Genomic DNA, 14,820 nt, shown 5'->3' with positions numbered 1-14,820 from the left:
GTTTCTTTTAGGGATGTTGTATCAATGAGTGTACATTTAATAAGTGTAAATTATGTTTTCATTATTTTATAAAAAATATATTAAAATATTTCATAATGATACCAGTCTTAACTTTTTTTTTGTTTTGTTTTTGACCAATATTTTATAGAGAAACGCTTGTTAGTGATTGACATGATTTATTGTTGTTAAGTCTGTGAATCCTTGAAGGGGTCAAACTGTGAGGAATCTGAAAACTGTCTAAAGACTGTCTAAAAACTGTATCTGTTGCAACTAAGCTGCAAAAACATCTCCAGGAACCCAAAGCCTTAACAATGGCACCTATTTCAATATTCAGAAACTTGGCCTAATCATTCCTAGTTAGAAATATGAAAAAGGGCATTACTTAAATTAAAATAAATTTAAACAGAGCGGCTGCACGAGCTCATGACGACACAGCTGTTCCACGATTGGCCGGATTCACCTAATGGCAACGATCACGTGTGTTTCGAGTTTATTCCATAGAGGTTTATTCTCACACCTTCAGTTCCACTAATGCTCACAAATCACTTTTTTATAACAGTAAAAACAGTCTCTTTTCATGTAGTCGTGATGTTATAGCCTATTGTGTCATATTTATCAAAATAAAACTGATAAAAAAAACGTATACCCCACTACATTGGTATTTAAAAAGTATAGGCTTATGTTGATCTTTTCTTGTACAAACAGCAGTACATAAACTATTAAACTAAAACGTCTGTGTATTTTACAAATATTGCATTATTTCACTTCAGCTGTGATAAAGTATGCAAACGTCCTGCTGCACCGTGGGAAAACGGAGTACTGTCAAATGTGGTAAAGTGGGTGGTATTTGTGGCCTGTACCTTTAAGAAAAGGTCAAATCCAGTAGCACCTCACTGCAGTGCACGAGATCCAGGGGGCGGAGTTGGATCCAGATCTAAGGGGTGGAGATTGGTAGGTTTAGGGGTGGGTTTAGGGATCAGGGGGTGGAGATGGGTAGGTTTAGGTATACGTAAGGTGGGAGGAGTAAGGTGGATCTGGATTTAACTCCTCCCCCTGGATGTCGTGTTCTGCAGTGAGCATCTCGTAAAATGTGGTAAAGTGGGTGGTGTTTGTGGGTGTTGTTTGTGGCCTGTACCTTTAAGATGACGCGATACCTCAGCCAGATAACATCACCATGGCGGAAGTGCAGTTAACAGAAGCTGCAGGACACTGTACACCCATCAGAAGCCTGAATAAAAGAAGCAGAAAAGGAAAAGACGTATATTGTTAGTTAGTTCGCCATGCATAAGATTTCTAACGTTAACGTACAACGTTAGCGACTTCAGTTCCTAAATGATGGATGTAGGCGGTGACTGACTTTCTAGAGCAGAGTGACTGAAGTCAAGTGTTCACAGAGAGACTTCAGTCAGTGACTGCATTATTAATAGACACAACTTATACTGACTCCAGACGGAAGGATGTACTTTACGTGTTTGTGCTCTTTGGGGGTGCGGAGCTATTAAGGAAGTTCCTGACAATATCTAAGTTCATTTTCAAGGTAAAATCGCTTTATGTCATGTGACGTTTTAAACGGATAAGTAATGTTAGTAGAGTGAAGATATTCTCTGGTTCTTGTTTACGAGGCAAATCAAAAAGACCTGACACACCTCAATGTTACGCTCTAAAATGTCATATAGGTCAGTGTTTTATACAGCGCTGCACGGTGACAATAGCGTTTAACGGACAAAGTTGACGAGTTTAAAGTGCTGACGTGTCGTTTGGCGAGTGGCCAGTGCCGCAGCTGGAGGGACACGTCTGTCCCAGCACCTTTAACTGGGAGTCAGCACTCAAAGCCACGTCAAAATGTCAAGAACCAGTCGAAGGTCCAAAGCTTTGCACGCCAGTAACGGGCTCGCGCTGGCCGGATGCGATCCGCTGAGAGCGGCGCGCTTGCGTGTGCGCGTGCGCGTGCTGCTGCTGTGTCTCTGCGGCGCGCTCTCGCTGTCCGTGATTCTGGTGCTGTATTTCTCTGCGGAGTCCAGTACCAGCAGCGCAACACACCACCACCCTGCAGACCTCATCAGGGACAGGGTGAGTTCACATCGAGCTGAAGGCAATGCATTTTAACGACATGTTGCGTAGATTTATCTAACACACAATCATACTTTGAGCCAAGGGATGTAGACCCGAAGATGACCCTGTCATTGTTTGCTCCTGAGTTATGTAATTGCACCCTCATGGTTAACTAAAACTATGAAAAAATAATAGAAGTAAACCTTAAATAACACAATATAAATATTAAATAAAAAACGTAAACTACATTGCTTATGATGTAACGTTACAGAAAGGTCACTCCCTGTGTTCATTGATATGCTTTGTTGTTATTTTTATTATGTTATCTTTTATGTTCGTATTTCTGATAAATGCTATTCTGAGATGTATGCCAAACACGAATATGATACACACAGTATCTGAAATACAAGTGATAAATGTTTCTAAAAAATTAAAATAAAAGCAAATATTAAGGAAAACTAAAATTAGTACCGGTCAAAAGTTTGGAAACATTACTGTTTAATGTTTTTGAAAGAAGTTTCTTATGCTTATCAAGCCTGCATTTATTTAATCAAAAATACAGAAACATGTATAATATTGTGAAATATTATTACAATTTAAAATAATGGTTTTCAATTTTAATTTACTTTAAAATATCATTTATTTTTGTGATGCAAAGCTGAATTTTCATCAGCCGTAGTTACTCCAGTCCTCAGTGTCACACCATCCTTCAGAAATCATTCTAATATGATTTATTATCAATGTTTGAAACATTTGTGCTGCCTAATATTGTAAAAAAAAAAAAAGTATTTTCTAAATAGAAATCTTTTCTAACAATATGAATCTTAACTATCACTTTTAATCAATTTAACACATCCTTGCTGAATAAAAGTATTAATTTCTTTCAAAAAAGAAAGGAAAAAAGTACTGACCCAAAACATTTAAACGGTAGTATATATTGTTACAAAATTGTTATTAAGCAGCACAACTGTTTCCAACACTGATAATAAATCAGCCAATTAGAATGATTTCTGAAGGATCATGTGACACTGAAGACTGGAGTAATGATGCTGAAAATTCAGCTTTGATCACAGGAATAAAGTATATTAAACTAGAAAAACATTATTTTAAATTGTAATATTTCAGAATATTCTTTTTTTTCTCTTTTTTTTTTAAATAAATACAGGCTTGATGAGCATAAGAGACTTTTAAACATTAAAAATAGTAAAGTTTCCAAACTTTTGATTGCCACTGTATGATTCAGTTAGTGTTCACACTGCTATTTTCCATATCAGGTAAAGTGACTGGGTATTGACACTACATTGCTCCAAAAGTACCATGAAATAAGCTAATTGTGCATCATATTCCATCAGATATTGCATGTGTAGTTATCGTATGTACTTATTTTGTGCTTATTTTGTCATTCAAATCACAGCCCAGCCTACTTTAGTTTTTAACCTGCTTCAACACACACACACACCTGCCTTAAAGTTTCTAACTGGTTCAGATTCGTTTAACCAGGATTGGATGTAAATTCTACAGGAAGGTGATTGGACATCCTTGTAAGCCAAGATGAATAGTCATATGTCTACCTCTACCTTATTCTCTCTGCAGCTTTCCCATAAGCCAAGCAAACACTCAGTGGCACAGATAAAGAAGTTTGCAGCACAGGTGGACGGGCATCGGCTCTGGGAGACTCACCTGCGGCCCCTCCTGATTCAGCGAGTGCCCGGGACTGCGGGAAGTCAGACCATACGACAGGTAATGCCACAGCCGGGACAACACACATTTCTGGGCCACAATTGACAATATACAGTAGTCAACATTCGAAGTGGATCATCAAAGTTGTCCTGAGACAAGAACGCATGGTTCAAAATCCATGTATAACTTTGATGAAAGGTTTTGATCCACTGTATGTTGTTTCCTGTTGGTTGTATTTCTTATTTGTAGCCAGTAACTAACATCATTGCTCTCTTCTGCTGATAAGCGTGCAGTGCAGATTACTAAAGTTCTCTCGCCTCTTGTCCAGCATATCTTGTCCCAGCTGGGTTCACTGTCGGCCGGATGGACGCTGGAGGAGAACTCCTTCGTTTCATCCACCCCGAAGGGTGACGTGACCTTCACCAATGTGCTAGCAGTGCTGGACCCCTCGGCTCCTCGCAGGCTGATCCTGGCGTGCCACCACGACTCCAAGATCTTTCCCACTGACCCTAAAAACCCCAGGCGGGTGTTTGTGGGAGCCAGTGATTCAGCCGTTCCCTGTGCCATGATCTTGGAGCTGGCCGCGTCTCTGGACACACAGCTTAAAGCCCTCAAACAGCAGGTAGATCGCAATCATGAGGAAAAGAGTTCTTCTAGATATCTTCTAAAGCCCTTTCCGGACAGGACTCATTTTCTAAACGGCGTTTGAGCTACAGTTCTTATCGCCCGATGTCTGTGAATGAATGTACCGATTCCGATGGGACTAACATCTCTGTGTGTATTACAGAGGCGCGTTTTCTAGATGTGGGTGTTACAGAAGGTCATGTGCTGGGCTTGCGTGCATATATGTAGGACATATGTGACCCTGGATCGCAAAACCAGTCACAAGGGTCAATTTTTTGGAAATTGAGATTTATACATCATCTGAAAGTTGAATAAATAAGCTTTCCATTGATGTGTGGTTTGTTAGGATAGGACAATATTTGTCTGAGATGCAACTATTTGAACACTTGGAATCTGAGGGTGCAAAAAAATCGAAACATTGAAAAATTCGCCTTTAAAGTTGTCCATTTATGTTTGCGATTGTGCTGCATTCACTCACAAAACTAAATGTTTTAAATATTTACGTTTGGAAATTTACAAAATATCTTCATGGAACATGATCTTTACTTAATACCCTCATGATTTTTGGCATAAAAGAAAAATCGATAATTTTTACCCATACAATGTATTTTTTGCTATTGCCAGCAATTTTTGTGGTCCAGGGTCACATATTTGTCTTTTAATTAATTATTTATTGATTTCATTTTCATTTATAATAAAAACTCTATTTAAATAAACTTCCCATGCATTAATGTTAGTGGCTGTTTATAATAATCCCACGCAAGTATCTTACCTGACACTAATATGAAAATGGGCAGTTTCTACGATTTGGCTCTATTTATTAATTATTTTTTCGTCGGATATTAGACATATCGAAATGAAACGAACGAATGCAGAAGATTGGTGCGCAAACGGTAGCTCAGGTAGGTCAAAAAACACAAGGAGAAGCGTTCGGACGGGATTCGATTTCTCCGAGGGCCGTTGTGGTATGAGGTTGTGTGTGAAAAAGACACGGACGTGGCCCATTTGGACAGGATTGAAATCACAAAATAAGCACGTCCTCCGGGAAAACTAGTCCCGTCTGAATAGGGCTTAAGAAGCATCTGGCATTTTGAACAGGAAAGATCTGCATCACAGAGCAGATTGTGCTGAATCTAGCCCAGAGTGTGTGTCGGACAGAGAATGAGAAGCTGCGTGTGTGTGTCTCTGTCTCTTCTTCTCTCCAGAGGTCTGCGCTGACATTGCAGTTGGTGTTTTTTGATGGAGAGGAGGCCTTTGAGGAATGGACAGACACAGACTCTCTCTACGGTTCTCGTCATCTGGCCGAACTGATGGCTCGTTCCCCTCACCCTTCTGGAGCCGCTAAAACCACTCTACTTCAGGCAGTGGTGAGGCTTTTTATATATATATATATATAGTACCAGTCAAAAGTTTGGAAACATTACTATTTTTAATGTTTCTGAAAGAAGTCTCTTATGCTCATCAAGCCTGCAGTTAAAAACAAAAAACAAAACAAAAAACAGTAATATTATGAAACATTATTACAATTTAAAATAATGGTTCTCTTTTTTAATATACTTTAAAATGTAATTTATTTTTGTGATGCAAAGCTGAATTTTCATCAGCAAGTACTCCAGTCTTTGGTGTCTTATGATCCTTCAGAAATCATTCTAATATGCTGATTTATGATCAATGTTGGAAACAGTTGTGCTGCTTAATATTTTTTTTATAACCTGAGATACTTTTTTCAGGATTATTTGATGAATAAAAAGTTAAAAAGAACTGTATTTATTTAGAATAGAAATCTTTTGTAACAATATACACTACCGTTCAAAAGTTTGGGAACAATAACTATTTATTTTTTAAGAAATTAGTACTTTAATTCAACAAGAATGTGTTAAATTGATAAAAGGTGATGGTAACGATTTATATTGTTAGAAATGTTTTTATTTTGAATAAATGCTGTTTTTATGAATAAATGCTGTTAACGTTTTACTCATCAATGAATCCTGAAAAAAAGTATTCCAAAAAAATATATTAAACAGCACAACTGTTTCCATCATTGATAATAACTGAGTATCAAATCATCATATTAGAATGATTTCTGAAGGATCATAAGACACCAAAGACTGGAGTACTTGCTGATGAAAATTCAGCTTTGCATCACAAAAATAAATTACATTTTAAAATATATTAAAAAAGAGAACCATTATTTTTAATTGTAATAATATTTCATAATATTACTGTTTTTTTTTTCAGGCTTGATGAGCATAAGAGACTTCTTTCAAAAACATTAAAAATAGTAATGTTTCCAAACTTTTGACTGGTACTATATATATATATATGATTAATGGTAAAGAATGTCAACGGGTGAGAGGTTTTTAGTTCAGAGTATTGTCCAATTCAATACTTTTTAATACCCTTTTTATATTTAAAGACCTGCTCATATCTTTAAAACATCATTCAGTACATTGGATACATCAGCTATACATTTTTTCATATACAACAAATTAGAACATAATTCCAGATGCTTCTACACAAACACTTAAAATCACTCTCAGCAAAAACATTTCTATACTGTCGCGCAAACTAAATAACCTATTATTTAAGAATAATAATATATAATGTTAAATCGGTTTATAATTTATTTTAATATTAAGTTTCAACAGGATTCAGTTGGCTCCTCCTTAAAAGCACAAAACAAAGTATACAAATGAAAAATCGAATATTTAATATTATATATTATTTCATATTATTCCCTCAAGTCCGCTAATGTGTTATTTCGCCAACACTTCGTGGCCTATGCATACTAGTGTAACTGGTCTGTTGTCTGCGTTGTGTTTTGGTTGATATGAGAAGAACAAGACAGCATTCGCAGTTTCACCGATCTTTTTTTCCTGATATACAAACAAAATGCAATCAGCCTCTTAGTGAATGTCGCCCTCGTTAACTCTATAAAACAAATGTGATGTACACTTGTCACATGTGCTCTCATTTCACTTTTAGGCCCAGATGCAAAAATATACTTTAAACGGGATGAAATGCCAAAAATAACCACACAGATAGGTCAAATAATATTATATATACATAAATTAGAGTGAAAATATAGACATAAAAGCAACGATTAAAATTAGGATTTAAAAAGATTATCAGGAGCCCAAAATAACCTCACCTCTCAGTGCGTCACCAATGCAAAGAGGAAGAGGAGGGGACAGAACAGGAAATTATATTGACTCATGACATCACATCAATTAAAGGGAAAGGTACTCAATTCACTTAGGCAGTCATATCAGTTGCATGTAAATTAGAGAATTCTAATAAACTATACATACATTTAACAGTACACTTTCTGTACCGGTTGCACTAGCTTGCTTGATTTACGTTAGTTACGTTACGTCAAGTGTTTCCCGTTAAGTGCTTTCGCACCAAACTACAACGATGGTACCCCAACGTTTCATGCAAAAGTTAATATCAGATCATTTTAGAATACAGTATAGGATGTACCGAATATTCTTCAGTTTTATGTAAATCAGAAATACGACAAATAGAATATCTGATCTCTGTCATATGGCCAAAAAAAGTTTTTTTGCATAGTTGTGTTTGACGCATAAAAAACTGTAACAATGTATCTTACAAGGTAACACAATGTAACCTTGCTCTCACTTGAAATGTGTCCCCACATTAAGTCCTTGAATTTGAGGATATTGGACCTGGAAAGTTCTTGAAAGGTCCTTGAATTTGAAGTTAACCAAGGTGTGGGAACCCTGTTAATTGTATTATTTATTTTACTTTACAGTAGATGTTGTATTTTAATTTTAGTTTAACTAATTGTTCACTAGTTAAGGGAGGGAAATGTAAAAAAAAAAAAAAAAAACCTGGTAAATTGATTGTTTGTATTTTTTTTATATTATTAATGCCCTGTCGATAGGCTGTTTTTAACATTAAAACTCTATTTTCCTTCCAGGATCTGTTAGTCCTGCTGGATCTGCTTGGTGGCCCAGAACCACTGATCGTCAATCACTTTGATAACACAGCGAGATGGTTTGACCGACTCATCGCTGCAGGTATAAAAACAACCCAGATTGGGTTTCTACCCTACAGACACATGAGCTCTACAGTCAGCAATCCTCTCTGTTCCCTTTCAGAGAAGAGACTCCACAAACAGGGCTTGTTGACATCTCATCCATCAGAACAGAGTTACTTCAGGAAGGATTTTTATCTTGGCCCAGTGCAGGATGACCACATTCCATTCTTAAACCGAGGTATGGAAACAATATACGCTAATGTTCAAAGGTCTGGGGTCAGTAAGATTTTTTTATTTCTTTTATTTTTATTTAAGAAATTCATATTTTTATTTCAGCGAGGATGCATTAAAGTGGTCATGACATGAGAAATCAATTTTGCCTTGATCTTTTGACATATAAGAGGTCTTTGTATCATTAAAACACCCTGCAATTTCAGAGCTTAAAACATCCTCCTCATTATAAACAAAATATTAATTTAATCAAGCTCCAAAAACAGCTCGTTTGATATTGCGGGATCTGTGACATCACATGGGCAAACATATTTGCATTGCATATGACCGCCTCCAGGGCAAGAAATTGATGAATAGTTATACATCATCACACCATAGGCCCCGCCCACTGACATTCCTACACTGGAAAAAGCCAATAGAGTCCAATAAATGAGCCGCGCCTTAAAAACTGATCATTTCAGACAGAAGGACAGAATGGAGGTTGAAAACAATCATTTTTCTGCATATATATATATATATATATATATATATATATATATATATATATATATATATATATATATATATATATATTTGTTTTGTTTTTGTGTGCAAATTAACATTACAAGTGAACCTCAAGGAACATAAAAAAAAAAAAAGAAAAAAAAATCATGACCCCTTTAAATTGATCAAACGTGACAGTAAAGACATTTATAATAATGCAAAAGATTTTCAAATAAATTCTGTTCTTTCTATTCATCAAAGAATCATGAAACCATAATGGTTTTAACAAAAATATTAGGCAGTACAGTTTCTTGAGCATCATATCAGCATATTAGAATGATTTCTGAAGGATCATGTGACACTGAAGACTGGAGTAATGATGCTGAAAATTCAGCTTTGAACACAGGAATTACATTTTAAAATATATTTAAATAGAAAAGTTATTTTAAATTGTAATATTTGTTGCAAATGTGAATTTTTTTCCTGTTTTGATCACATAAATGCAGCTTTTGTTGTGAGACTTCTTTCAAAAACATTTAAAAATCTAATGTAGTGCATATAGCGCAAAATATAGTGCATATATAATAAGTGATGCACATAATCACAGTTAACGGATCAGAGGAGTTAATTCTGTCCTGTCCTGTGTGTACCCCTGCACCAGGTGTGCCTGTGCTGCACTTGATCCCCACACCGTTTCCTGTTTTCTGGCACACACTGGATGACGTGGAGGAGAGGATGCACAGGCCCACGGTGGAAAACCTCACTAGAATCCTGGCCATCTTTGTGGCCGAGTACCTGAGCCTCTAAACATGACCATCGCACAGCAGACGTTTACTCACATGACCACGTGTTCACAGTCGAATCTGTGATGAAGGAGCTAATAATGATGATGATAATAATATCAGAATGACCAAAGACACACACATGCAGCATAATGATGTGTTTATTTGGAGTCTAAATGGTACATGCTGATGATATTCCTGTATTTTTCTGCTGAAAAGAGCCATATGTCATAATAGGACAAACACTGATGTTACGGCAGCTGATGCCATCCTTAAAGAGACGGTTCGACATTACCTTTGTGGTAAAGACTGAGAATAATGTCCGTTTTTCAATCATTATTTGCACAGTATGTGCTGATGAACTACATTCAAGCTGTGTTTGGGAAAGCCAGTGTCAGTGCACTTTACAAGAATGTCAGAATGAAGATCCTGTGAGGAGAGTTTCATGAGGCCTGATAGAGGGATCACATTTTTTTACATTTTCTTTAGTCATTTTGAACTGTTACCATTATCAACCAAAAGACCAAACGAAGAGTCTGATGGAGATTTGTAATAAACTTCAGGAAACACTGGAACGGAGTCTCTTAAATGTTGTTGTTACACTGAGATTAACCCTGTGCTGAGTTACTGTATCGATATGCAATGAAACAGAAGTAGCGACAGATCTTTTTTTCTGTAGTGTAACGTACTGTGTATCCGAGTTGAAGCGGATTACAGAAAAAGAAAAATACTTAGGTTCAATCCATTAGGTTTTTAATTGAAAGTTGGCAGATCTGAATGTGAGCTTGCAGTCAATTGTACGAAAGGAACGGGTTTATGAGGATAAATGAATTGGAGGAGATCTGTTGTTTCACTGGAAGATGGAGTTAACATTTTGATAAAAAATTACGAGACCAAACTGTTTTTTTCTTTAACATAAAACATGCACGGATTAATCTTTCACAATAAGATCAATAACATCCATTTAGAAAATAGATAGGGTGAATTTTCATTTTCAATTACACTTTATTTGGTAACACTTTATTTTAATGTGTCATTGTTACGTATGTTACATGTAATTACTGTAGTAATAACTATAAATGATGCATAATTGCATGCAACTAACCCTAAACCAAACCCTATAGTAAGAACATGTAGATTATTATTATTATTATTACTCAGTTCTTAAATGCATAATTACACTGTAATACTGACACCTTAAAATAAAGTGTAACCCTTTATTTTAATGTGTCCTTGTTACGGTTTAATTATACTGAGTAATAATAATAATCTACATGTTCTTACTATAGGGTTAGGGTTTGGTTTAGGGTTAGTTGCATCATTTATAGTTATTACTACAGTAAATACATGTAACGTGTGACAAGGACACTGTAAAATAAAGTGTTACCAAGTTTTCAAAAGTTACAAAAATAGTCAAATAAAAAATGCTGACAGTCGATGCTCTGTTTTGTTAAAGGTGCTGTAAGTGATTTCTGCCAGACTGTCATCCAAACTCACTTCAGGAACTCGACCGCACATTCCCCTGACTGCAGTTTACAGAGTCTCGGGCTAACAGAGACAGCTCTGGTTTATAAAGACACCTATTTCAGACCATTTGTGTATGTGCAAACACACTTACAGCACCTTTAAATGACAGAACTTTGCCACTGCATTGGTTCAGTAGTGTGCTGGTCCCAGGTGTCTGAGAGGAGGCGGGGGAGCAGAGAGCTGCTGGGAGCAGGAGAAGAGGGAGCTGGGGCTTCCTGGAGGAGAGAGATCCTCATCAGAGCTCAGGAACACTCCTGAGGATCTTCTGCTGGAGCACAGGATATACAATCGGAAATATGTCAAACTGAGACCAAATATGAATATGTAAATGCATTATTGGAGTTAGAGATCTGTGCTGAATTTTTCTGGTTGTGACCCTTCCAGCAGAGGGCAGCATGGAGCCGATGATGGAGAAAAAACAATAGGACATGTTCTGCTTTTCTTTCTACACTCTTTATCTATTTAAAGCAGAGGTTCTCAAACTTTTGAACTCAAAGGCCTCATGAATCAAAGGAAACATGAATTAGCCTAATTTTAAAAGTATGATTTCTAGGTCTGGAAAAGTATCCAATCTTATAACTCTAGTGGTATTTCTATACTTTTTATATATTTTTCTTTTTAAAAATCTTTCTCGAAAACTGAAAAAGTCAATTTCCAGTTTTCGAGAAAGTTTTTTGTAAAGAAAAATATATAAAAAGTATAAAAATGCCACTAGAGTTATAAGATTGGATACTTTACCAGACCTAGAAATCATAGGCTACTTTTAAAATATGCTAATTCATATATCCAGTGGAAACCCTGAAATTGTTGTCGAAGGGTTGAATTAAAATAAGATTATTTAGCTCAATGTAATGCTTGTTATGTCTTATTTTAAGTTCACCCAAAAATAAAAAATAATGTCGCCATTTTCTCACTCTCAAGTTGTTCTAAACCTGTATGAATTTTCCTCTTCTGCTGAACACAAAATATATTTTGAATGTCGGTAACTAAACAAATGACGGGACCCAATTGACTTTTTTTTTTCAAACTAGTTACTCATAGTCTTCAAAATATCGTCATTTGTGTTCAGCAGAAGAAAGAAATTCAGGTTTGGAACAACTTGAAGTTGAGTAAATCATGACAGAATAAAAAATTTTGGGTGAACTATCCCTTTAAGTCCATCTTGAGGTCCGCTAGAGAACCACTGGTCTAAAGCCAAACTTTTCGTAGTGCTCATAGGAAAGCAAGAGTATGTCAGCAGCGGCTCCTCGTGTGTTTAAAGTGAGGGAGTTTCTCTTACTCTTGTCGGCTGGTCGCAGCTCTGTCCCGCTGTCGCCGGTTCTTGAACCAGTTGCTGACTTGTGTGGCGGTGAGTCCAGTGACTGCGGCCAGATCTCGCTTCTCTCTCGGCGAGGGGTAAGGCTTTCTGCAGTACCACTCTCTCAACACACTACGAGACTTCTCCTGCGAGCAGAGGGTGCAATAAAACCTCTTCAAATCTCCCAAACAGAAGCAAGATTATTCTGAGACTAAAGCAAAAAACGTGCACCTATTGTGTTTGACCTTCTGATGCTGTTCGCGTGTCGGTCCAAAATCTGTTTTTTCTTCAAAGAAATTATTGTACTATATTCCAATTTGATAACGTTTTTCATTCAATATTTCTGTGGTACTAAATTATATCTGCAGTAGTTAATCCATTTATTAACTTTTTAAGCATTGTCCTGAAAATGAAATGTCCAACAGTAAACTGGCATAAATCTTGAATGCTTTGGCGACTTAAGGTTGGTCTCTTTTTAAAGAAGACACTTGGCAGATTATCGCTGAAGTGAAAAATAAAAAAAGTGAGCTTGAATAAAGTTATAAAATGATACATTTATTGTAATAAAAAGTGCTCAAAAATACCATTTCTCAATAAAAAATTTTGTATGAAATATATATTTTCCAAAACATGCTTTACTCTAAAACTGAAAAAAAAAAAATCAAAGCCATAAATCTAAACAAGCCGTGTTCCAAATTTTAGGTTGATATCGCAAAAAATTAGCTTTCAGTAAGATCTTGTTTGTTCCGCAGTACCAAACGTTTCCACTAGATTAATTTAATTCCCAATCATGTCCAATGCTGTCCGCGAATAATACAAGTGTGACTTTTTTTCAGGACCATTTAACCTTTTCGAATCATGTCAGTGCCAAAACCTTTCCCAAGTTTTGAAACATTCCGATAAAGTAAAAAATTCTGCAAAAAAACAAAAAACTAAAACGAAACGTTAAATTTTTTGGTCAAAAAAGACCCAATAGCACCAGAGGGTTAAAACAGTGTGCTACTACACCAACAGACTTGAAAACCTTGAAGCAGTAGCTGGTCTCCTCTCCATCCCAGATGGTACGTGGAAGAGGAAACTTGCGACGAATGCGGTACTTCCCCACGGCTCCCAGAGGCCGTCCCCGCTGAAGTTCAGCCTCCATGTAGTGAGCGCGGAGCCAGAGCTGTTGGAGGAGAGGGTGACTGCGCGGCGAGAACGCGTTCCCCTCTAACAGGGCGTACAGCTCAGAGAAACGGCAGTGGTGGAAGGCCACCGCAGCCCTCGCCTTCAGCACGCTCTCCTGACTCTGGGCCACGGACACACACACGTGGGGCGAAGTGGAAACAGAAGGTAAAGAGCATAAGAAAGAGGACAAGCGATCCATGCTTCCACTCTGGAGAAGAACCTCACAAACACATGCCACCTGCTCTGGGGAGAAGCCCATCGCCATGATCCAACCAAGGATGGTGGAAGACCTCTCAAGGGACACTGAGGAATTGTTCTGCAAAACAAGTTTTAAAATGTCCCACTACATTACATCCACACATGCAAAGTTCACAAGAATACAGAAACGTGCAGAAGAAGTGTGCAAAACCAAAGTACCTTCTGATGTGAATGCAGAGTAGAAACTCTCAGGTGAAGGAGCTCTCACAATAGCTCTTTCTGTAGTCCAGTGTGAACAAAACTACATAAAAAAAGCACTTATCGTTTGCCAATAAGTGCAGCTGATGAGTGTGTCGGATTTTTTGTTTTAGCAGGTTTTACCTTCAGCCACAAAGACCCGCCCAGACAACTTGGTACGTGCAGGTAACCGGAGAGCATAGGGGTTAAAAAAACAGACGGGCACCAACATACACACACACACACAGATCTCTCAGACTGTGTTGTTTGTATTTGTATCAATTACCTGGGGAAAATGTCAGGTGCACAATGGAGCTTATTTAAATGTGAAGGCAATCTTATTTTCTAATCAAATCATGGTGGCAGCAATTTGTTAGACAATTTGGTTAGACATTGCATTGTAGAAATAAGTGTTTGTCTATCTATCTATCTATCTATCTATCTATCTATCTATCTATCTATCTATCTATCTATCTATCTATCTATCTATCTATCTATCTATCTATCTATCTATCCATCCATCCATCCATCCATCCATC

The 14,820-nt window shown here is 37.0% G+C and overlaps 2 protein-coding genes across 3 annotated transcripts; one reads left to right on the top strand and one right to left on the bottom strand.

Moving 5' to 3' along the window:
- Window positions 1-1,111: 1,111 nt before the first annotated feature.
- qpctla (glutaminyl-peptide cyclotransferase-like a) lies at window positions 1,112-10,430 on the top strand. The gene is made up of 8 exons (XM_084409007.1): window positions 1,112-1,537; window positions 1,677-2,070; window positions 3,646-3,792; window positions 4,061-4,354; window positions 5,562-5,723; window positions 8,300-8,399; window positions 8,481-8,597; window positions 9,735-10,430. The coding sequence occupies exons 2-8, from the start codon at window positions 1,843-1,845 to the stop codon at window positions 9,878-9,880; spliced, it is 1,194 nt and encodes a 397-aa protein (XP_084265133.1). The 5' UTR covers window positions 1,112-1,537; window positions 1,677-1,842; the 3' UTR covers window positions 9,881-10,430.
- Window positions 10,000-14,396, bottom strand: six9 (SIX homeobox 9; the record flags this gene model as incomplete). Of its 2 annotated transcripts, XM_084409009.1 has the most annotated exons (4): window positions 10,000-11,647; window positions 12,662-12,825; window positions 13,704-14,162; window positions 14,264-14,396. In XM_084409009.1, 3 exons carry the CDS (start codon window positions 14,109-14,111, stop codon window positions 11,512-11,514), a joined length of 708 nt encoding a protein of 235 aa, XP_084265135.1. In that variant the 3' UTR covers window positions 10,000-11,511. The 2 variants fall into 2 exon arrangements, with proteins under 2 accessions (XP_084265135.1, XP_084265134.1); XM_084409008.1 differs by lacking the exon at window positions 14,264-14,396 and having other exon boundaries at window positions 10,000-11,650; window positions 13,704-14,111.
- Between the last annotated feature and the right edge of the window lie 424 nt (window positions 14,397-14,820).

Source organism: Rutilus rutilus (genome assembly GCF_951802725.1).
Source record: "Rutilus rutilus genome assembly, chromosome: 5".
NCBI classification, from domain to species: domain Eukaryota; kingdom Metazoa; phylum Chordata; class Actinopteri; order Cypriniformes; family Leuciscidae; genus Rutilus; species Rutilus rutilus.
Note: the sequence above shows the minus strand (reverse complement) of the source record. Positions and strands in the feature narration are given on the sequence as shown.

Bases quoted from the DNA above. Each gene is read 5' to 3' on its own strand.
- qpctla (XM_084409007.1), top strand. From the start codon at position 1,843: ATGTCAAGAACCAGTCGAAGGTCCAAAGCTTTGCACGCCAGTAACGGG. The intron at 5,724-8,299 runs GTGAGGCTTTTT...TTTTCCTTCCAG, and splicing joins CCACTCTACTTCAGGCAGTG to GATCTGTTAGTCCTGCTGGA. The intron at 8,598-9,734 runs GTATGGAAACAA...CCCCTGCACCAG, and splicing joins CATTCCATTCTTAAACCGAG to GTGTGCCTGTGCTGCACTTG.